Source organism: Miniopterus schreibersii (genome assembly GCF_964146895.1).
Source record: "Miniopterus schreibersii genome assembly, chromosome: 10".
Classification (NCBI taxonomy): domain Eukaryota; kingdom Metazoa; phylum Chordata; class Mammalia; order Chiroptera; family Miniopteridae; genus Miniopterus; species Miniopterus schreibersii.
This window is the reverse complement of record NC_138110.1, coordinates 36,104,657-36,129,184: the sequence shown is the minus strand read 5'-3', so window position 1 is coordinate 36,129,184 and position 24,528 is coordinate 36,104,657. Positions and strand designations below refer to the sequence as shown.

Genomic DNA, 24,528 nt, shown 5'->3' with positions numbered 1-24,528 from the left:
CAGCCTCAGGTTTATATGCCAACTCCACACCTACTACCTGTGTGGCTGAAGACAAGAAATGCAATTCCTCTGAACTTTGGGTGTCTCATCTATAACACATCCATTCATTGAAATAACCCTGTTCTCAATGTGGCATGCAAGCAGCACTCTTAGAAACACCTTTAAAACATGAATCTTTAAACACGTCTCTACACGTATTACAGAATGGTCAACACATCCATAAAACAAAACAAAGCAAAACCAAACCAAATCAAACCCCACATCTCCTAATACATCATCCTCTTATAGTGGAACTGAGGCTTGGAGAGGTTAAACAACTTGCCCAAGGACCCACAATGGGCCAGGACCTGAGCCCAGTTCTATCAGATTCCAGAGTCTAAAGGCTTGTAATGACCAAAGGAAGGAAGCCAGGATCAAGCACAAAGCCATAGGAGATAGGTTGATGGTGGGGGAAAGCATGAAATAGACTTAAACGTTTTCTATCTTTCACCCATGTGTACTTAAGCAATTAATCCAGAAGTAGGTGGCTATTAAGCATCTGATGTGGAAGGGCAGGGAATGATGCAAGAGTTTATGGTATAGCACACTTAAACTCTGTCATTTATGAAATGAAAAACTATGGTTGAACTAGTAAGGACTTTAATGACACATGCAATGTATCCAATGGCAACAAGTGGTGCTTATAATTGCTCACTTCATGAATTTGTGCAGTGTATAACACTTGTCAAGTCTGTACAACAGCGAAGTTTCAGAGGATGTTTCATGTGCTGAATCTGTTGTTCATTTCAGAGCTCTTTAACATACAATATGAGTATATTTATGAATTATTAGGTTGTTTAATCTTGTAATATTGAGTCAGTAGTTGAAAATGTAAACATGCTTTTATAACTTGATTACTTATTGGGCATGAAAAAAATTCACAAAAATAAATAAGAAAGCCACAGCTTGAGCTTTAAGCCCTGAGTATATGACATGAAATTTAAATACATCTAAAAGTATCTGAGCATATTTAACTCATCTAACATTACCAAAGATTCAACTCAAAAAAGGACTCCATGGTTTAAAAATATTAGCAAAGAGCCTTACTCAAGGTACTGCACAATTAATATCATTATTCTGAACTATCCTAGTTACTTCTCTCTTTTGTATATTAGTAGCACATGTTGTTTGGTATTTAACATATATACGTTTATTATAATCACCGAAGACAAAAAATTTCACCTTAAATTTACAGTTACCCAGATGATTTGCTTATTCCTTGAAAATTAATCTCCTACCATGGTGCTTTTCAAATAACAGACATGTAGTAAATGTTAACTAATTTGCATTTAATATATTGGTTGTCAACTCTTGCTTTTATGTAAAAATGGGTCAGGCACACCCTTGGTAATATCAATCCCGTTGAAAAGTTGATGAAATAAAAATTTTAAGTTCAACTGTGTTCATAAAATTAAAAAGCTATGATTGTGGTAAGTATCACATAAAATATGAGTGAAAAAATATTAAATAATAAGATCCAAGAGCTGTTCTACCATGCCATCATTCACAAGCCTGCAAAAACATGTGCATTTCATTAAAGTCAATGGAGTGTACCAGTTCATCTTGGCATTACATTCATAATCAAAACGTTTCAGTTTAACTTAACACACACAAAACCTGATTTAAAAGTCAAATGAGGAAATTAGCTCTATGGTCCAATCCCACAGTGATATCAACTAGCCAAATCTAGCCTTGGGAAGTATAGAAAATATCGGCTACAATACATGGCAAACCTTTTCAAGAATTACAGATCTGTTAAAAATAATGTTTCTGCAACCAACTCAACAAAAACATATTTAATGTCATAAAAGAGCCCTCAAACTACTCTATTATAAAACAACCAAACTTATCTATGGATTTGCTTCTTGATTTCAAAAGCAGTGAATCGAGAACAGCGATTGATTGAAAAATATTTTCTGCATACACATTATAAAGACCAGGGGGAAGCTTTCCCTGTTTTCAATCTTAGATTTCTCAATTGCATAACACATTCTAGGCAGGCTCTTGATCTTTATTTCTGTGATGTTCTTCTTTCTCCCTGTTCTAATTTTCCTCAGCCTCATCATCTGACTCCTGGTCTTCTCCCTACTTCGTCAGTATGTCCATCAGCACACTCAGCTTAGGTGAGTTCTAACTCCAAGTCTCCCTGTATCTCTCTTTTTCATTTAAAAAATGTATCAATCCTCATCATGTCACCAAGGACTCTATCCTTCATCTCTTGTTATCTCTGTATTTAGGCCTTTGACTCCCTTCTATGAAGTTAGTTATTCATTAATATGTTTCCATTTCAGCTTCTCCCCCAAGCCAGGTTTTATTTATTGTTATTTGCATACATCCAACTTGTCCCTAAAGCTTAAAAAAAAAAAAAAAAGTGTTACAATTTCTTGACATTTTGCTAAGACATTTTTGTAACCATTGCATTCTGGCTCTTCTGCAAGGTCACCATCCTCGCATTTTATGCCCAGTATTTAGTCACCCTGACATCTTTCTTTCAAAGGGTTCCAGTCTCCTCAGTATGGGGGAAACATACTTTTTATTTTCCAAAGTTTAAATGGTCACAAGAGAAGGAGTAGTGTGTATGTCCGAATAGGCACCGTGCAATGTTCCCTGAGAGGTGAGGGGAATGCTTATCTGAGGAGGAAGGGCTAATGCTGACGGGACCGGGGTAGGGACACAGAGGCAGGGAGAGGATGCTGACTCTGGCCCTGCACCCAGCTCACTTATCTGCCTCTCCTGAAGACTTTGTGGGGAGTGATATGCGCTAACATAGTTGGTCCACACTTCCTAGTAACCAGAAATAACGTCAAGTCACAGAGTCATGTAGGGGATCTTATACCCCAGGAGATTAGGTTGGTATTGAAAATTAATCAGCAAACCTGACCAATTGATAGAGGTTTCTGCACAGAATTCTTGGTTTCATGCCTCCTTCCCCTTTACCACTCTGTGTAATTTACGTGAACTCTTTTAAACTCTTTAGTTGATTACCTGCTATTAGTTTCTCTCCATTCCCTCCACATTACCTACCCAAGAATGATCTGATTGGTGTACACGAGATCTCTTGTCCCTTACGTGGTCCGATCCTAAGTCCTGGACATCATTTCAAGACTTTTCCTCAGCCTCATCATCTGACTCCTGGTCTTCTCCCTACTTCTTCAGTATGTCCATCAGCACACTCAGCTTAGGTGAGTTCTAACTCCAAATCCACCTGGCCAGAGTTCCCCTCTCTGCTTCATATTTCTATGGACCTCTTACCTTGAGAATCCTGTTCGATAAATACTAGTGAGTGACCAGGTCATCCCAGGCCAAGTGCTATCAGTCAGCATTGGTAAATATAAGGTACTCCTCAGGGACTCTAAAACAAAAGTATTAATTAATATCCCTTATTCTAGCTATAAACACCTCAGGCTTATTGTGAGGAGTGTGGCCTCCACTTTAAGCTCATGGAAGATGACAGTCTTCAACAACTTAACTCTGGACTGTGGCCAACAAGGCCTCACAGTCATTTTGCCGCTCTCTCTCTCTCCTACCTCACCTTACCCTGTCTCTCCCCGCTGCTCACTGTACCCTACCCCCCTGGCCTGGATCACGCGGGCTCTTACCTGCCTAAGGCTTTCACCTGCACAGCTCCTCCTGAGCAGACTGCTCTTCCCCTGCTTGCTACAGGGCTGTGTTCCTCTCTAACCGTCTCCGATTCGATGCCCCCTGCTCAGACAGGCCACCCTAAAAGAGGTCTTCCCTGTTACTGTCTTGCACAGTGCCTTGTAATATTCTGGAGAGCATTGAACAAAATCTAAAACAACATTTTTGTTTACTTGACTGATTCTCCTCATTTAGATAGTAAGCCCCTAGAGGTTGGTACCTGGTCTGCTGGTTGACCACTGCACGTCCAGTACCTTACCACACAGTATGAATCAATACATATTAATCAAAGGAATAAATACTATCAGGGCTTTCCTTGGCTCTTGGTGATGTTAAAGCATCACTTTAGTAAGATGATCAGAATGTTCTACACACATACATTGCATATATTGAAGATATTAAAATTTTATATATTTAAATCAATATATACAGCAAATGATATGACTAGGGAGGTCTGATCATTTGCTGTCATCCTTTTGCTGTAAAGATGCGGACAAAGAATAGACATAGCATGGTCTGGCCCCCTGGAATTGAAGTCACTGCTCGAGGACAGTGACTAACGCTATAAAGTCGCTGGTACTACAAAGATCATTGTCTAAAGTCGTTATCGCCCATAGGACATTCACACCTCACAGTGAGCCTTCTTAGTTCTTCAATCCTGACAGTTCTAAAAACATCTGAATTTGTTTTCTGTTTCTCAGAAAAAGGAGACTAAGTCAAGGAGACCCTTGAAAACTAACAAGTAATCACAAACTTACAAAACTGCAGACACAGCTCTGTTGCAGTCGCTGTAAACATGCCTCTTGGTCTGTCTACAAACTGCCCTTATGATTATCCCCAATTTAAAATGTGACCACCACTTTCTGAGTAATAGCAGGGTATCTTCACAGCCTGAGGGCACACCAAGATTTCTTAGGACATTCAAAAGCATTAACCGTGAAAAAGAAAAGTAATTTATTGTTCTTGATCAAAATTTAAAATGTATACTCATCAAAAAGAACTCTGAATAAAATTAATAGGCAAAGCACAAACTGGGAAAGTACTTACAATCCATATATCGACAAAGGACTTGTAAGGCAGAATATACGATGAATTCATACCACCAACAAGTGACCAGAAAAAATGAGAAAGATCTTGAGCCTGACATCTCACCAAAGAAGATGCACAAATGGGCAACAGCACATAAAAAAGGCGATCAACGTCATCGGCCATCGGAGACGTGCCAATTAAAGCCACAAGAGATCCCATTTCATACCCACTGTTGGTAAAGATAAGGCGCATCTGGAACGTCCAACATTGCTGGTGAACTGTTGTGCGGTTTCTTATAAAGTTAAACATTTGCCTTATGATCTGGAATTCCACCCCGTGGTCTTCATCCAACAAGAATGAAAATACACGTTCACAAACAGACTTGTTCAAGGATTTTCAGAGGTGTTTTTGTTTTGTTTTGTTATATATCGTTATTGATTTCAGAGAGAGAAGACAGGAGAGGGAGAGAGAGAGATGGAAACATCAATGATGAGAGAGTCACTGATTGAGCCCGCAACCCGGGCATGTGCCCTGACCGGGAATCCAACCCCGATCGCCTGGATCCCAGGTCGACACTCAACCGCTGAGCCACGGCTGGCAGGGCTCAGAGCATTCTTATTCATATTAGTCCCAAACCAGAAGCAACCCAAATGTCAAAAATAGGATAAATAATTTGTAGTTTAGCTGCACAATGGGATACTACCAACAATAAAAGAGGAATAAACTGCAGACACATGAAACAATCTCAAAGATGTATTACGGCAAGTGGGCAGTGAGTCTACGGAGTGTATGCTGTATGATTCCACTCAGATGAAGTCCAAGAAAAGACCAAACTAGCCTATGGTGACAGAATCAAGAAAGTGGCTGCCCGGGTGGCAGGAAGGAGATGAGTCGGGAGGGAGGTGGTGGGGACTGGAACTGGCTGGAATTGGAATTGATGGAAAGGGCCTCAGGGAAATGCTGAGGATACGAGATTCAGTATTTGACTTTGGGTGCCATCATTCAGGGCATATACAATTGTCAAAACTCACCGGATTGAACACAAGATTTATGCATTTTACTGTATATAAACTGCACCTCAATTCTAAATATTGAGATTCTATTATTTTAAAGAAATTTGAACACAACATTATTCAGAATATCTTCCTACTTTCTAGGTTTAAGAAACATTAAAAAAAAAAAATCTGGTTCTATTGAATTTAACATACCTGGTTTACAATGTATGATGACAGCAGTTTCATTAGGTTAGACCTCAATTTATTGTGAAGTTCTAAAACATAAGGAATTATAAAAAAAAAGAAAGAAAAAGAAAAAAAAATCCAAAACAACCCCTCCTGCCCTGAATCAGGATTTTTCAAAGATGAGTGTCATTACCACCATACACCAGCAAGGGGAGTAGTTACACTTTGAGAAGAATTCCATCTTCATCACCATTGAATTATTCTACAGGGCACTTTAATGAGACCAAAAATTGACTTTTGGGTATAGCCACAATGGAAATGACAGATCATTTTAATGCAAGAAAAAAAGATTGGAAACTCTGACCCTCCAGATTACTCCGCACCTCAGTGAGAAGGGAAGAAACACTTGCGGATCAGTTTATTAAAATACTACGTTCATGTAATTCAGGTACCAGGGAAATATTTAAAAGAACAGCTAAATTAACTGCGAGGTGCCACTTTTTCTTTGTTAATTATTGCCATACAAGAAGGATATGCACCCCTTTCCCCCAAACAATGAAAAGATCTCAACAAATCCACAAATTATTTTCATGGCTGTGGGAATAACAGCTTCAGTTTGTGCATAATTTGCAAGCTATCTGGATACTGGAGTCTGTCTGTGAGCGTAGGTAAGGCTGGCAAAGAGTAGCCTTTTATTTTATTTTATCCTACAGTGTGAGGGCTTTTCAGCTGAGATTGTTAGGCCATGAATCTAAAGCTTTATGCTGCATTTTTTTATATCACCATGTCCATCAATTCCTATAAGATTTGTAAGGCTTAATTCTCACATAAGCTCAGGAAGGCTGTAGAAAAGTCTCTAACTATCCTTCCCTACCAGCTTTGGTAATCCTAGATTTACAGAAAAGCATGTTCTGCCTGTCGATGGGATGCATATCTCTAGGTATGAGCAAGGACAAGCTGCCAGCTAGGGATACTTACAGTGACACACTTAGGTCTCACTTCCCCCCTTTCCACTCTTACCTTAATAATAACCCTGACCTTTGATTCTAACACTATATCACCTTCTTCTCAATTCTCCTCCTTCCCCAGAGAAGCTGAGCGCAGAGGACTCAACATTGTGAGCGCTGGAAAATGCCCTGAGCCATGCCCGGCCAGGGGCTGGAGTCCCCACTACAGAAGCCACATTTCTGACCCCTTCAGAGCTCATGAACATGAGATGGGCCTCCTTCTCTTGGAGCTGGATGAGCACAGGACACTGGGTGCACTTACCCGATAGTATTTTCCAGGAACTGTGCTGAGAAGAACACACCTACAAAATGCAGAGCTCTAGGGTGTGAGCATAGGTTGTGTGACTGACTGGACATGAGCACGTGAAGCTGTGGCCAGGAGCATCTCTTTCTTTAAAATCACATCCCGCTGCAGCTTTTCCACAAAGGCGGCCCCTCCACCCCGGGAGAGAGCATGCTATCAATCTGTAAGAAGGTATCACCCCTGACTGTGTGCACCCTTTTGCTGGGACCTAGACCGCACCCAAAGATTTTCCTCATGAAAATCCCAGGAACATTTCTCAGTTCATTGACTCTTAGAGATGATTTTCATTTATTTCCACTCATGAAATAGAAGGAAAGCACTTTTTTCCAGTCTGTAAATAATGTTTCAAATATTTTTTCAGACCCAAGGAAGTAGAGGATCCAGAGTAAAAAGATTCAAGTTTTAGATGCTGCCTTGAACATTTTAACAAGATCCTCAAGTCTGTGATGTTACAATCTGGACTGTATTCTTGCTGGTCGGGACTCATGGGCTTATTCCATATTGAACAAGGGAGTTTTAAAGAACAGTGAGAAAAACATGCAGATGAAATGCCTCTGTACACAGACTCCTGATTTTGAGTTTGCCACTGGATGGACATGAGTCTTGTGTTCTTTCACCTAAGTGGGAAATAAACCAAAAAACTATCTCTCAAGGGTTACTAAAACCTATGAGATATATAAAGGGTAGAGAGGAGTTGTAAAGAGCCTGGGAATGGGAGATCTGCTAATTGAAGAAGGAAACAGAAATATAGTTATGGCTAAGGAAATAAAATGGATAAAGGATGTTTGTGTTTGCTTTTAATGAACGGTGAGTCGCTCCCTCTAGCAGATCTAGAAGGGAGTCTGCATGCAAACAGGTGGGAATAAAATGGTATTGTAGACGGCACTGTGGTCTGGCTGGCATGACCCAAGCGACGGGAGCAGTCAGGAATGGGCTGATGTGCACTCAGGGCAGCCAAGGAGAACACCCAGCGGAAGCCCAATCAGGAGAAGCATCACAGGGTGTTTTCCACTCGGGGAAGGCAGAGATGGGGTGAACCTCAGCATGGCTCCTGCCATGCAGGGAAGGGCCATGTGTGGGGAGTGAGGATGTTATATGTTCTGGAACAATCTACACATCTGCGAACTATCAGAGCTTACTGAAAGAAAAGTACAGGCAACAAGGTGCTTAGAGGTGAATTCTGTGTGATCCCTGTTGATATTCAGAGACGAGTGGGCTTTGGAAGCCGAGCCTGAGCAGAAAGAAAAAAAAAAAAGCTCTGGGGTTTCCCAACCTCTAATGAGCCTGCAGTTTATATTTTCACAGAAACCTAAAATTTTGGCTGAGTTTCACAGGGTCTTCCCAATGTTTCAAATATTATTCATGGAAGATGCTTACATTCATTATCTTCAAAGATCTTGGAAAGTAGCTAGCCCCTTGAATATGCTTAATGAATAATTACTGAATGAATGAATCAAGCATGTTCCCAAGTGAGGAGTGTATCTTACATCAGTTAAAACAGGAGTCAGTAATGTGTAAGATATAGCCGACATTCTCTTTATTACAGCCATTTGGCAAATTGAGAACATGCTCTAGGAATCGGAATCTCCCTCTGAGGTGAGTGTAGTAACTATAAAGAAAGATCTTGGCAGCTCTCTCCTGGGGCCCACCGGGCTCACTAAGCATTTTAAGAGGACACGACATTATCCTAGTGGCTGGTGAGATAACCCACTTCTCGGTGTGCGAGAGGAGGTGTGGTCCTGCCTATCGCAGCCAGTGAATTCTGTACTGAGGTCTAGAGCTGGTGCTGATGGAATGAGAAACAAGTCAGGCTTGCAGCCTGGCTCCTTTCTAGTTGGTTCAAATTTCAGTTTTCTATTCCAGAGGAGGCAGAAAACTTTTTGCTGCCTCATGTGCTAGGGAAGGACTAAAACTCAAGTAGAAAAAGGAGGCTGGGTACAGGCTGGGCTGGGCATTGTGAGCCAAGGGTAGAAGGGCAGGCAAGGGTCTGGGTCTCTGAGCAGTAGCCTGTGGCTGGAACTTAACAAACCTCGGAGATGTTCGGCAACTCGACTCACTTATTTGATAATGAAAAGAGCCGTAGGATCACAGGACCCTGAATAGAAAAGGCAGTATTCTGCCAACCTAGTGGAGCACCAGGCCTCCAAGCTTCTGCGATCTGCACTGATCAATCTTTTCAATTGTTCCCTCAGTGACATAGTACTTGCTCTGACCTTGCCCAACTCCAGGTCCATCACATCATCAAGTTTTGCTGCTCTGGAGCTCACAGGTATGACTGTACATGCAAAATCATAGTTTTGGAATGGGCCCTTAATTCTGCTTAAACACATTTTTACATGTCCCTCCTTGTTTTCACTCCTTATTTCGATTTTTTTCCCTCCCTCCTCAAGACAAACTCCTGTTCAAATGATAATCATCTAGTAGCTCCCATCTGTAGAGCACCTTTATGTGAATATGTTGGACATGCTTTATCTTTAATAATCCTAATTTCTCATAAGTATTGTTATCCCAGAATGCTTTACAGTTTAGAACGTGCTTTCACATACATTATATAGTTCTTCAACCTAAGAATTAAAAGTAATTATTGACTCAATTTTACAGATGATAACACTGAAATATAGACAAGTTATGTGATATCATTCATGGGCAGATGAGCTGGGATTCAAACTTGCGTCCTCCCAGTCTACATCCCATGCATATCCAACAGTATAGTGTAAAGAAAACTGAAGCTCTCAGACATAAACTCCTTCAAATTTCTCTGTATCCACCTTTAAATCTATCTTTTTTTTTTAACCCCTCCTCTCTTCTGTATCAGGGAGCTGATTCTATTCTGTGTTCCTAAAAGTTCTCTCAACTGTTCAAGAGAGAAATATCTATTCCCATTTCAACTGTGTACAGATGACTTTCGAATAAATCATTCTCTGGGCTCTAAGGAAGGGCATATCTGCATAGTAATATACCTTTATATATACCAAATAGAGCTCCCCCACCCCCTCAGTTCTCTACAACTAATTAAGTCGGTTTTTTGTCAGTGATTCATGTACTTCCATATCTCCACACTTTTGCTCATACTGATTTGCAACTTTGTTCTTCTGTTCTCTACTTGTAGAAACTGTATTTATCCTTTAAGAATGAGCTCAAATGTTATACTTGTAATGAATATTTCCCCAATTCTTCCAGTCAGGTTTAATGATGTATTCTCTATGTTCCCGAAGCACTTTGTGTATAAGAATAACACATCACTTATCACATGAAAATATTATTTGTCTTCATCTCTGTTTCAATTTATGGGTTGTCAGCACAATAAAGACGAGAATTTTATTTATCTCCACATACCCTGAAGCAATAAACATAGCCCTTGAGTGTTTGTTGAATGAATGAATGAACTAATGAATGGTGATTCAGTTACTGCTCCAATTTTACAATATGCCCAAGGAGGGCATGATCTGATTTGGGGTTATTTTTTTTCTCATCGTAAATCTTCACTATCATCCTGGGAATTTATCTTGCCTGCTTTGTGAACATATTGAGTTTTAAATTTAAAAAAATTATCTACTGTATGAAAATCACAGAAAAATAAAGGGAATGATACAAAGGTTTTTTTCCTTGTAAAAGTAAATACACTATGTCATCTAGGTGATCAATTTACAGATAGGCATCCCAAAATATTAAAATTTGTATTTGTAAATTAAAAATATAAGATAATCAGAATTGATTTTCTATTAGTAAATCCTTATGTTCAGATACAACACAAAAGTAAACTTCATTAGATTAGAATAATAAGTTTGGGAGGTAGGAAAAAAAAGCTAGCCTGAATTATGGAAGTCAGAATTTATTGAAAGCAATGCAGTTTTATTACTTTCAGTACTATGATCTGCCAATAAAGTCTGTCTAAGGAGACATCTACTTAATGACATGGATCCTTATTTTATAGCTGAATCTTTTTGCCTAAAGACCATATGCTACAGCCATGAAAACAATTATTCTTTTTAAATCAGTCACAGGTATTGCCTTTATTTATCTTATCAAATCCATTCCTTGCACCCAATTCAAAGGTAAATTTCATGATAGTCTCGGTCAAATGGTCAAAAATTGTGTATTAGAATATCTTAGTAAGGTTTTATTGTATTCTTAGAGAAAGACATTTCTGGAAAATAAAGTCCAATGTCTCAGGGAAGTGTTAAATACTTTTAAAGAAAACCAGGAAAAATGCAAACTCTTTCAAATAACAGGAACATTAATTATTCATTAAGCTAGATATAATTGAAATCTATCTTTAAAGTCTTTGGTTTCCTCTGTAAATTTCATGAGGTCAAGGATCATGGTTTGCTCCCTTCTCTCCCACACCCTCCAAGACTTACACCCCAACAATGCCACCGAGGCTGTGCCTGCTGGTAACAGTTATCATCATAAGAGCAGTGTTTAAAAGGGACACTATGGAGTTTTCAAATATTGTAGTTGTTGCTCTGCTTATCTATAACTATCCAAGACTCAAACATTACAGAGAGTTTACTCACTGATTCTGGGTACAGGCTGCAAGTAATTTACTGGCCCCCATCCTGGAAAAGAAGAGAAAGAAATTCATATATTAGCATCACATGCAAAGGAATTAAACAAAAAAACAACTTTGTACATAAAGATACCACAGAGCCTCTAATATTTTATTTCTAGCACAGAAAATCATCAGGAGGTTTTTGATAGAATATGGCATCCCCTGTGGGTTAATGAAGGGGTGATGGCTTTGTGTCACTTATTAGGAAACTGGGCATTATCTTCAAATTTAGCCACAGGAAAGACTGAGCTTTCTGCCTGTTTCCTCTGCGCCAGAGAAAGGAGCCGGGTACTAGTGAGGCAGGTGGAGTTGCAGACTGTCCATCGCTGGACTCTGTGAAATGCTCTCCACAACGTATCAGTGTGCTGATAGACAATTATAGCTTCCTCTTGGAATCTTTGAGCACTTGCGATAGATCTTGGGGTAAAATTGGTACTCGGGATAGATATGCCATGTGCATCTCTTGGCACTGAGTATCCAGTGGCCCTGCTGCTTGATATCTTAGTGTACGAAGCCTGAAAGAGTAAATGAATTGAAACCTACCATAAAAGCAATAGGCTCTTTGAGGGAAGTGATCCCAAGAATATTGAAATCATCCAGAACTAATGGTAGTTTATTCTGCAGTGAAGAGCTCTAAGACTGAAATCTTGGGGTTTGGTTTTCCTTGAACCAATAATTTTTCATCCTGATAATCAAGAAGACCCTCTTTCTAGTGGATGAAGTTGCTAAATGTTGCACAGTGTATTTCCTCTTTTTTAGTCATCTGTGGCAGAGGAGAGCCTGACCTCATTCTGAGAACAACCCTAGGGAACTGCAAGGTGGTAATTATATGACTCTTTAGCCTTTTGCTTTTTAGATTACAAAGTTCCAATTCTTCTCTTAAATAAAAATTATAAATATATAACTTACATTAATATTATATACTGTATACTATACCACATATTTCATATAACATATAATCTTAATATAAATATATTTTGCATGCTAAACTATAGATTAATATATTATATACATATATATGTAAATTTTGCTTTCTGTATGCTATCTTATTTTTTTAAATATCTCTTTCAAGTATGCTCACTAAAAACTTAAACAAGTGCTCAAAAATGATAAGGCTTAAGTAATGGTAGGATTAATTCTCTGTCCTGCTATCCTGCTCTACTTAAACAACTTACTACCCATGCAACTCATTTATAATATTGCTTTTCTAACCCTAATCGAGACAATAATCCTGAAAAGCAATTGGCACTTGCTTTTTAAATCAATCTTTCACTAAATTTCATTTGTGTTCAAATATGCCAGTTTATACTTGTGTCAATTAAATATTATTTTTATCTTGAGAATGATTTTAAAAACATATCCAAGGGTATTTTGAATTGTATTGTCATGAGTTTCCTGGTATAAGGTTTTAGCAGCTCCCCTTGGTTTAGTAATTTCTGCATTTCGAATGAAGGTATTTATAAGTTATTTGTCTAGTTCATCCATAAGTTATGAGTCCTACAGTATAACTGATCCCCATGGGTTGGAACTTGATAGGTAATCCACTGCTTCAACCCACTCTGATGTAATTGCAACTCTATAGCTACTTGTCCACCCATGTAACAGTAGCATGATTAAGGTCACACTTTCATGGCTTCGTGATAAGAACACTGTTTAGGCTAGAATCCAAAATCTCCCTCCATACAAAACTGATTTTATCCAGCGCAGTCTCATTGTTTATGTAATCTGACACGTAACCATGGAAGGAAATTAAATTCATGTGGAAAAAATATTCAAAAAGTCAAATGCAGCTGCTTCCTTATCTCTTAGGATATTCTGGTAAGTGGCTTATTGATTGCATGTAGAATTATTCTAATCAGGTATTGCTTTTAAGCTCTCTGGTTTACACTGATCAAGTTATTTCCTTAAAAAATGCAGACATGACAGGCTCTTCTCCTCATTTGCATGATGTTTCAAATGAAAAGGGTTTAAAGTCATCTACCAATTTTTTTATTTATTGTGGTAAAAGCACAAACATGAAATCTATCCTCTTCACAAATTTTTACATGCACAGTACAGTATTGTTAACTATAAGGACAATGTTGCACAGCAGATCTCTAGAACTTTCTCATCTTGCATGACTAAAACTCTAAGACCATGGAATAGCAATTCCACATTTCTAATAGATGAAGCCACCCAGCCTTTGGAAACTGCCATCTGCCAATTTCTTAAGGGTCTCGGGAAACCTGAAATTAGAGGATAATAATAAGTGTACACTCAGGGATTGGATACTCTGCCCTGGTCTAGTTGGTTGTCCACATATTGCAGACTGAGGTATGATATTTAGATGAATGCACGTTTTCTACACTCTATAGTAAACTTATTGAACACAGGCATGATCCAGTCTTATTCCCCTTTATAACTTCCCCAAACTTAGTTTAATGTCATATATAAATATGTACTGAATTAAATTAAATTTTAATATTTCTTTTCAAAGGCTAATATGAATTAATATTACTTTTAAGGATCTTATAAAAGACAAGAAAGTAAATGCCATTTGCTTTTGAATTTATGAATTGTTTCCTAAAAAAAGCATCCTCTCCCCCCTCCCAATAATAGTAATAGCATGGATAGCTCTTCAAAGGTTTTGAATATATCTTCTAAATCATTGCTCTTGCCATGCATTTTTTAATGTAATGACTACCTAGGATTTGAGCTCAGCCAGTACAACCAATACAGAATGACTTCCTTGCTACGTGATCATGCATTAAATAACCAGGAATGTACTTCCATGGTCAGCTATGAAAATTATTTTAATCAGCATTTGGGTTTGCTCCACATAACAGAGATTAACTGGGTTTGGCCAGACCCCCTAAAATAAATAAGAGTTAAATCTCATATCCAGTGTACACGTTCTTATATTGTGCTTATGAGATTGATTACGGCATTAAAGGCTTAATTTAGTGGCACAGGCAATCTGATGAAACAGGATCTTTCCTCTTCATCACATTACTTTATTCTGAGTCATTTTTGTTTTTGGTGGTAAAGAGTATTTCACCTGTTGAAATCTGGCGTAAGCACCGTACTAAGTGAATAGGTCTAGAGCTCTGATAGGAAATCAATTTTTTTAAAAATTGCGCTTCACGGGTCCTTTTCTGAAGGTTTGAGAGCCCATGCAGCATGAATAGACACTGTCCAGGCAGAGCTCACACTCCAGTGAGAGAACACAAGAATGACCATAATGCACTTATCTCAAAGTAATTCTCCTGCCACATAATAAAGTTGTTTATCATCACCCTTACCTTACAGAGAATACAGCATTAGAAAAAGGTTGCCAGTTTCCTAAGGCCATGTGGCTATTTGTTGTTAAAACTGAAGCAGGGTTACATTTCATGAATGGATCAGTTTGTTTCCCCAGCTCAACTGTTCGGAAATGTGATTATCAATACCCCCTTAATTTTGCATGTAAGTATTCTGGTGCAAAAAAAAAAATGATCACAGTGAAGTTTAGGTCCTTCATTGTCTAATGTTTGGTTGTTGGATTTAAAGGTCTATTCCAATATTTTCTTTTGAAATATTGATTTAACTTTACCTTCTTTTCTCTTTTGTTCTAAAATTACCTGGACGCACAGTATTAAATAAATAATGACCATAATAACAACTAACATGTACTGAATCCTTATTAAATAGCAGAGATACCGCTGAGCACTTCATGTGAACCTTAATTTAATTTAATACCAGAAGAATCCCATAGGAATACGACTTGCATTTCTGCATATGAAAGACAAGTATGTGTTTCCAGTTCTACACTTTTTTACATAAATCCTACCCATAATCATCATCATCTATATTTCCTAGTTTCAGTTTCATTAAAGTGATTGAGGATTTAAAGACACAAAGCAGAATCCTTTCAAATTTGTTTTGAGTTTTTTCCTAATATTTTAGCATTATATTTTAACACCTACTTCTGTAGCATTTTATTTTCAGTAACTCAACTTTATCAGGTCTTTTCAAAATATCATCATAGAAATAGCAATTCTTTTAAGCCTTCATATGCCATTAGTTTACATAATTTATAGTTGAATCTAACAATTATATGAACAAGTACAATTGGCACCGCAAGCTTGGAAACAGACTCTTGGTCCACAGACATCAGCACAGGTGGGGTCAGAAGTTTACAGGTGGGCTAGAGAGACAGCAGGTGAGGCCCTGGTGGTGAGTCAGCTGTAAGCATCAGTTAGTAGGTTATAACTAGGGAAGGGAGAAAGTCGATTAATCAGGGAAGTCATTTAAGAGGAGGCCAGTTGAAAGAATCTCTGTTGTATTTAATATTTTATGTATGTATTACTTTGATAAAATTAAGAAATAATATTTTTTAAGTGGAGGGAAAAAGAGGAAGGGAATGAGTTTAGGTATCTTGCCCAAGATTGAAAAACTAGAGGTGAAACTAAGATTTGGTTCCAGAATTCAGCTTCTAAATCCAGCACTCCACTAGTCTTTCCCTCCAATCCATGAACCTCAGGACAAAGACGACTGTGGAGGGCTGGGTGGGCTACTGCCATCCAGGAAGGGGGCTTGAGACAGCTCAAGAGTGGTCAGCAAGAGGACACAATAACAGAAGAGAGAAGAAACCAGAACATGATAAAACAGCCTTACACATTTGCAAATAGAAGAACCCTATAACTATGGTTTTCTTAAGTTATCCCAAGTATTTCTTGACCTTGGGCCTCACTAGTTCAAAACAAAAGGGATCTCAGCAGGCAAATCTGGCCAACTGAAACTGCCAACTATTTTCAAAACTGGGTTTGGCAACTCTGAAATGGAAGAAACCCTCATTCCATTCCAGCAAATAATAAACATAACAGAAGAACCTCTGACCCAATGGTCCCATGGGGAGCCAGGCGTGGGAGCAAGCTTAATGGAAATCTGAAGACAAAGAGCAATTAAAACAAAATCATTTAAATCTCACCATCCACTTCCTTCTAATCCTTGGGTTTTACAGGTTCTATTTCTGTCAAGCCCTTTGAATAAGATCATTTAGGCACCAGTTTTGAACAACTTGCTAACCTCCTAGAAGAGAAGATTTTATAGTAGCCATTTTAAAATGCCTCAGAATGGATTATGTTTTCCATGAAGTATTAATGATTTTAGTTTATGTTAAATGCTTTCTATGTTTCTGTTCTTGGCATTTTCCAAATTACTTGCTCCAAGAATAAAACTGGAAAGGTATTAAGAGTGTATGACTTCATAAGGAATTCATAAAAAGGTGACGGTCTCAAAGGGCTATTCCTTAATTAAAATTACATGAAATTGTGCAAAATGTTGGTACACAGGACCTCACTTTTTATACTTTCAAAAATAGCCATTTTGATTTAAACAATTATTGCAATCATCTGGCTATAAATGTGGTTGAGTTTTCAAGCCTCCTCATTTCAATATTTTTCTGGAAACAATATTATAAGCAATGGATTATTTCATTAACATACATACAAAAGTAAGTAAACCACTTCTTTTATCTTCTAAAGATTGGAAAATTAGTTAAGAAAATAAAAGGAAATATGAATGAAGAGTAGAGAAAGAGGGTGAGACTCAGGTCCGCATTTGATTGAGCGCTCCAGCTGGCGGGCAGTGTGTGTGCCCTGCCACGTTCCCGGTGCCCTGCCACGCTCCCGGTGCCCTGCCACGCTCCCGGTGCGGGGGACCCAGCACGCTCCAGCATGCTTTGTATACAAGAGTACAAACTGAACCACATCCGGTGAGGTGCAGCCAAGCTGACAGCCTGAAAAGAGAGAATGATACTGAAAAGGGGTAGGTCTGATTCTACATCTGTCTCGGGAAACCCATGAACTCAGCTTCACTGAGCCCTAATTCCTACAGAATGTCTCTTGATGTCTATGTTGGCCTTGAGATTCTAAGAAATGGGGCAAAATAAATAAATAAGTAGAGCAGGTCTTCATTACCATGCAGTCACCAGGGCTTTCCTACTTACGTTGGATTTAATCACCCTGCCCCGTAAGTGCTGTCACAGGCGTCACCTCAGTGGTGCCTCACTTGCTGGAATGTTGTCTCGCTTTACTGTTGCCGTCCCCACTCCTCAGAAATTTCACCCTTTCTCATTTCTTTCACGCTGATCGAAACTTGACTCAGTCCCCGATATGCAAACATCTTTAGCTTTGACCTCTCCTGAACTTCAGTCCTGCTTCTCCAAATCCTACCTTCCACGTGGCTGACCCACTGCTGGATCAAATGCAACTAGATTTCAAGGAAACCTGTAATTCTCTTCCCCAAACCACCGGGCCCTCTGAGCTTGCGCACGTGTGTCAATGACACAGACTTCTGCCAGGCAGGCATGTGACTTTGACATCCCCTGGCCATCTCCTTCCTGCACCTGTTTCAGTCACCTTTTGATCTTTTCTTTCCTCCTTTTTAACGTCCCATCATTCCTGCCCAGGCTCTTAGCACATCACAGCCTGGAGTATTCCAAAATGGTCTCCCTGATTTCAGTCTCCATTATGCTCTTAATCTACCAAATGAATTATTTAAAAATTGCTTTGCCCATGCTAATCTTCTCCTCAACCCTTTATTGCTTGTCACTATTACAGATCCTGTCTAACTTTGCATCTGGCACTCACTCAGATATAATCCCTGCATACCTGGGTAACTCAGGACTTTCCTATAGAAATCATAAAAGTCCTCTGAATAGGCCACATCCACTTTTAGTCTTAAGCCTGAAATAGCCAACTCTCTTCCTTCTGGTTGAAGAAGTCCCATTCCTTCTTCAAGACCTAGCCTTGATGACTTGGTCTCTCCATGCTCAGAGCGGTTGTCTTCTGGACCATAGAGGCTGTAGCTCATCAGGGAGACAGACAAAGCCCGGGAGCAAACAGGGTGCCAGGCCAAGCCCCTTACATATATTAACTCATTTGTTCCTTAATCTTGTCAGGTAAGGAACACTGACTATCACTATCACTACAGTAAACTATCACTACTCCTAGTTTACAGGTGAGAGTGTGGCTCAGAGAGGTTACTCACTCGTTTAGGTCACAAAGTTGCCAAGTGCTGGATTCAAACCCAGGTGGTCCGACCATAGAGTCCTTTATATGCCACCATTTTTAGCAGCCTCTGTTGTTATATGTATCTTTTGTGTCAACTGTCTCTACCACGAGCAAACTCATTATGGGAAAACACTTTGCCTCTGTCCTCTCTGTACCTCTGACTAGCACACAGACTTAGTAGGAACCACCTAAGATGTACAGGAAGCGAGCTGAGCTGTAGAAACAATGGTAAACCTCTGTTACCGTGTGCCATGCTAAAAACACACATAAACACACGTTTCCGTCTTGATCTTTCCTATGCTATGTTAAAGGTGCTGGCTGCATATTTCACAGATCAGAAAAAGAGGTAATGTTATCAATAAAAATAACTTTTACAGTTCCACATTTCAGAATGTGGTACAGACAATGAAGAAAGGGCTTTCAATGTTACAGTCTCCCCTTTTCACTCTTTTCCTTTGTCATCCTCTCAACATATATTTGTTTTATGGACACTACCTGCCAGAAAAACAAACCTCTGGGTGTGTTATTAACGTTTCCATCCTAGATGCTAAAAGACAGAGGCAAGTAATATAAAGTAATATCAAAAGCAATAAAAGGATTGCCAAGATTTATTGTGAACATACCATGCGTTAGGCAGTAGGCTCACGGCTTGACAGGTATAATCTCATTCAAGCCTCATAATAATTCTATAATATTCTTATTATTCCCATTTTGCATATAAGGGGAGTGACTTGTGAGAGGCTGAGGTCATATAACTCCTAGGGGTCAGAGCAGAGGTTCCAGCTCTGGTAGTTTGGGACAACAGCTTGCCCTCTCAACCTTTACACTGGACTTCCTCCAGGGGTAGATTCAGCTATGCGGCACACAGAGGGGATACGTAAAACTGGTTTCCTTTCCTCTGAAAAGAGTCCCATAAATAGCATCAGAGTACAACGGGAAAGTGTCTAATATCATCACAGACTTTACCCAAAAGCAGGTGTGTGACTTTTAACAAGTAACCCTCTCAGGGCTTTATTCAATCCATTTGTAACATGAAAAATCAGCACCAAATAATCTCCAGAGTTCCTCCCAGACACAGACCTTCTATTATTCTAAAGAGGCAGTTGGGGAACAGTGAACATTTGCCAATTTTGAAGTCAGAAGAAGTAGGTTTATTTTAATAGCCAGCACCCTTGCTGCAGCCCCTTTCATAGTGGTCTGCATCTATCACTTCCCGCTTGTCGTCTGCTGACCGCAACTGCCTGGAAGACAATCATGCAGCCCAAATACCATCTGGGAACACAATGATCTAATCTCTTGCCAAAACTTTAAGTGTACAATACCTTATCATTGACTATAGGTACAATGTACATTGGACCTTTAGAGCACATTAATCTTGCTTGACCGACGCTTGATGCCCATTGATTAGTAACTCCCCACTGCCCCCCTTCGTCAGCCCCTGGCAATGACCATTCCTCTCTCTGCTTCTATGACTTTGGCTATTTTAGACACCTTGTGTAAGTAGAATCATGTGCTATCTGCCTTCCTGTATCTGGCTTATTTCACTTAGCATAATATCCTCAAGGTTCTTTCATGTTGTCATATGTTGAAGAATTTTTTTAAAAGGTTGAATAATATGTATGTCCTACCTTCTCTTTATCCAGTCATTCATCAATGGACACTTAAGTTCTTGGCAATTACGAGTAATACTACAGTGAATGTGAAAGTGCAAATCTCTCTTTGAGGCCCTGATTTTCAACTTCTTTTGGATAAATACTCAGAACTGGGATTGCTGAACTGTACGGTAGTTCTATTTTTAATTTTTTGAGGAACTTCCATACTGTTTTTCCATGGTGGCTACACCATTTCCCATGTTTCCCATTCCCGTCAACAGCACACAACTACCCAAGTATGCAGGACCAAAGCCTCCATTTCTAAATTCTTGGTGGTTCTGTGTTATGGCTGTAGGTTTTGCTCTTTGCATGGGAGGCTTGGACTCACGTCCGATATTGCCTCGTTGTAAGTTCTGGCTGAGGAGGAGCTATGCCAACAGGATAACGCGCCTGAGTCTTCTCACTACTTTTCCCGTCCTCTGGATTCCCGGGGTTGCTTGGTCAGCCAGCCCGCATCAGGCCACACTTACTCCCCTCGTCTGAAATTCAGTCCTGTTCTGCATTTGCACTACAGGCTCTTCCTGAACACTCGCACTCACTTTGCTGGCTTTGATGATGGCTATGTTTACACTGGGGACTCTGAAATCTCTTTGGACTGTGTATGTCACTTGTGTTCCCAACTCAGATAAGAACATGCTCAGTGCACATGGTCTTAGGTCTTCCACAGGCACTATTTAAACGTGAAGCCTTCCCCTTCTCTTCCAATCATGCTCCCCCTCTAATGCACCTTCTCAAGGACGGGTACTACTCAGCCACCCTAATCAGGGGGCTCGGAATTTCCTCTCCCACTCCCTCACGGCTCACTTGTCATCAACAACCAAGTCCTGTTTTCTCTCTCTTCAAATTTTCTCAAACCCACCCTCTTCTCTCACCCCACTGCCACATACCCTCTTCATGCCACTATTACTTTTCACCCAGATAGCTGTAATAGATAGATATCCAAGAAGCATCTCTCTCTGGGTAGGCAATAGTCATCTCAAATTTAACATATACAAAAAGGGAATCTTTTTATTCTCAGGCCCCCAAATTGGTCCTTTCATATTCTGCTGCATCTCAGCTAATAGCCTTATTCACCAACTTGCTCAAGCCAAAAACCTAGAGTCACCTTTTAGACCTCTTTTTAAAATTTTTTTAAATATATCTTTATTGATTTCAGAGAGAAGACAGGAGAGGGAGAGAGAGAGAGATAGAAACATCAATGATGAGAGAGTCATTGATCGATCCCACAACCCGGGCATGTGCCCTGACCGGGAATCGAACCCCGATCGCCTAGATCCTAGGCCGACGCTCAACCGCTGAGCCACGCCCAGCCAGGCTATCCCTCTCTTTTTTTATCTGTTCACATCCAATCTATAAGTATTTGCTGTCATATCTATGTCAACAATACATCATAAATCTGAGGGGGTCTCATCACTTTTACTGAAACCACTTCATTTTTTTCCTGGTTTACTTTAACAGCTTTCTAAATGGTTTCCCTATCTCCACTATTTTCCTAGAATCCCCCCCAAGCCAGAGCGCTTAAAAAAATCATCTCATTTCCTTGCTTAAAATTCTCCAGCGATTATCTACTGCACAATTAGCATAAAATCTAAACTCTCTTAACAGTCTACACGGCCCCACATAAGAGGAATGCTGCCTACATACTGACTGTTAATCACCATGCTTCAGCCACACTGACCTTCTCTCCTTTGCTTTACAGCATTTCATTATGAAAATTTTCAAGAATACAGAAAAAGGGAAAAGCTTCATTTCTTAACATCACATTTCTCCCTACTTCAGATGCTGCCAAGTGATCTCAAAATTCCCCATAATATTCTAAAGCTCTACTTGACTGAGCAAGGACTGCACCATTGTATGATCAGTTCTGGCATTTTGGTCACCTTATTAGTGTAATTATACTGTTAGCTAGTCAATCCCTCCTGCTAGGTAGAAGTTGACTATTTTCTTTTATTTATTTAAAATTTTATTCTATTGTGGTAAGAACACTTAATATGAGATCTACCCTCTTAACAAATTTGTATGTGTTCAAATAGTGTATAGCAAATCTCTAGAACCTAGCAGGGGCTGTGGGAGGGGGAGGGGAAGTTGATAAACAGCTGCATTCCTTTTGCTGGTTTAAAAAGCTTGGAACTGAGTTTCATCTTTAAGTCTTCCACCTCAGTGCTTTGGTGAAGACTGACAGACTTCACATTTGTTCTCTCTCCTTTAGATCAGGCCTTTATTGAAGAGCACTGATTGTAGCATCATTAATGATAATAACCTGTACTGTGTAATATATACTACTTATACAAGTTCTAAAGTCAAAGGGTTAAAACAATCTAAATTAGCCACACCTTAGCCTTGGTGTTTGCATTTGTATCAGCAAATATGAATGGAAATTTCAATCATATCTGCCATCTTATATGCAAATCTTTTAATTTTCACCCAGAATAATGTTGTTCCTTTGACATTACCTCATGAGTGACAATATTAATTTTGATATAGTCTATGAGTGGAAGGATTCTGATGCCTAAGTCACACTGTACCAGGTTCCACTGTATTGATACTGGACACAATGTGGAAGTCTTTGGAGAGAAAAGATAAAATGTGCAAGCTGATCCGAGGCATCTGTTCGCTTTACTTCTGCCATCAATCACTATAAATTATTTAAAACAAGTGATAATGAATCCATCTTACAGAACATTTAGTTTTTGTTTGTTTGATTTTTACAATCTCTCAAAGACTTTGACTACTGCCAACTTTAAATGCTTCCTAAAGAGTTCAGTGAGATGCAAACATCGCAACTATAATTAGAATACTAAGAATAGGACATTGCAGGCACTTTAATGTGAAACCGGGATCTAATCTAGATGTGTTAGAAAGTTGTTTAAAGACTTCTGCTAGGAAGTTTAAAAATATTAAATTGATTATCTCTCTTGATTTTCTTCCTCATGTGGAGAAGGAAAATTATTTTTGTTTTTTCGATAAATGCCAGAAAAGTAAGTTTAATTCTAGGAATGAACTTACCATTTTACCTTTAAAAATATATTCTGTACATGTGAATAAGGTTAAATAAAGAAAGATGGTGACTTTCTAATATATTCAACAACTAAAAACATCATGATAAATTGTACAGTCATAACTCTTTATATGCTGGGTATTTTAGACCAAAAATTATTTCGGCTAAACAACTGTAATGATTTTAATATTCTTGTTTTTAACACTAAAAAATAACAACTATAATTACATATGAATTAAATATGAACTACATATTTTAAATATGAAGCTTTTTTATTTTAACAGCAGTGATTCTGAAACATGTTGATTAAGGCTACTTTGAATGCTATAGCTTGACTTCTCACAAATGCCCTTATAATTCCCAGGAAATGAACACACAGCTGTCCCCCTAGCACACAATGACCACTACTGTTCATTGACACTAAGAAGGCTTAGCGAACAGTAAACACTGAGAAAGCATGCAAACACTAGTTATGTTCACTTTGCAATAGTTAAAAAAACATTCCTTGACACAGAGAAATTGTCCTTCTGATCTTATTATTTTCTAAAATTCAGAGGTTTCTATATTAATGGCAAATGAGTTGCTGATAAATGTGCTTGATTGCAATTTAAAGAGATGCAACAAGGAGTTGTATTCCAGGTGTGAGATAAATGTTAATGACATCTTGCAATCTCTTTTCAGTCCAATCCCCCAAATTTCTTCTAAATGTAGACTCCCATTTTCAACAGCACATGGGCAGGTAGGAGAGGAATTCTGTATGCAAGTAAATTCTTTCCTTGTATCTACAAACACTTGCATAAATAATAGCAGAACAGTGAAAATCAGCAAGTGCAATAAAGACAGAATTATAAAAGAAACAGAGGTTTTTGTTCTATGTGTTTAATGTTGCAGTGACACTGAAAAGGTCATATTTGTTATCTCTTTAGGCAAACAGACTCATTCCAGGGCAATCAAGATTCATCTATCATGGACCTGAAGGAAAAATTCAGAAAATACCATCCCATTTCCCACTTCTCCTACACAATCAAATCAAAAAAGTTATTTTTTTTATATGTTTGAGATTTCTCTCCATCTCAAATATAACTTTGTTGCC

The 24,528-nt window shown here is 38.9% G+C and overlaps 1 protein-coding gene across 3 annotated transcripts in view; it reads right to left on the bottom strand.

Moving 5' to 3' along the window:
- CHST9 (carbohydrate sulfotransferase 9) overlaps window positions 1–24,528 on the bottom strand; it is a 194,744-nt gene that overhangs the window by 70,378 nt on the left and 99,838 nt on the right. For all 3 annotated transcript variants that reach the window (XM_081148297.1, XM_081148295.1, XM_081148296.1), the window contains one exon: window positions 11,717–11,758. In XM_081148297.1, the coding sequence (XP_081004423.1) occupies window positions 11,717–11,758 (42 nt within the window). The remainder of the gene's footprint in view (window positions 1–11,716; window positions 11,759–24,528) is intronic.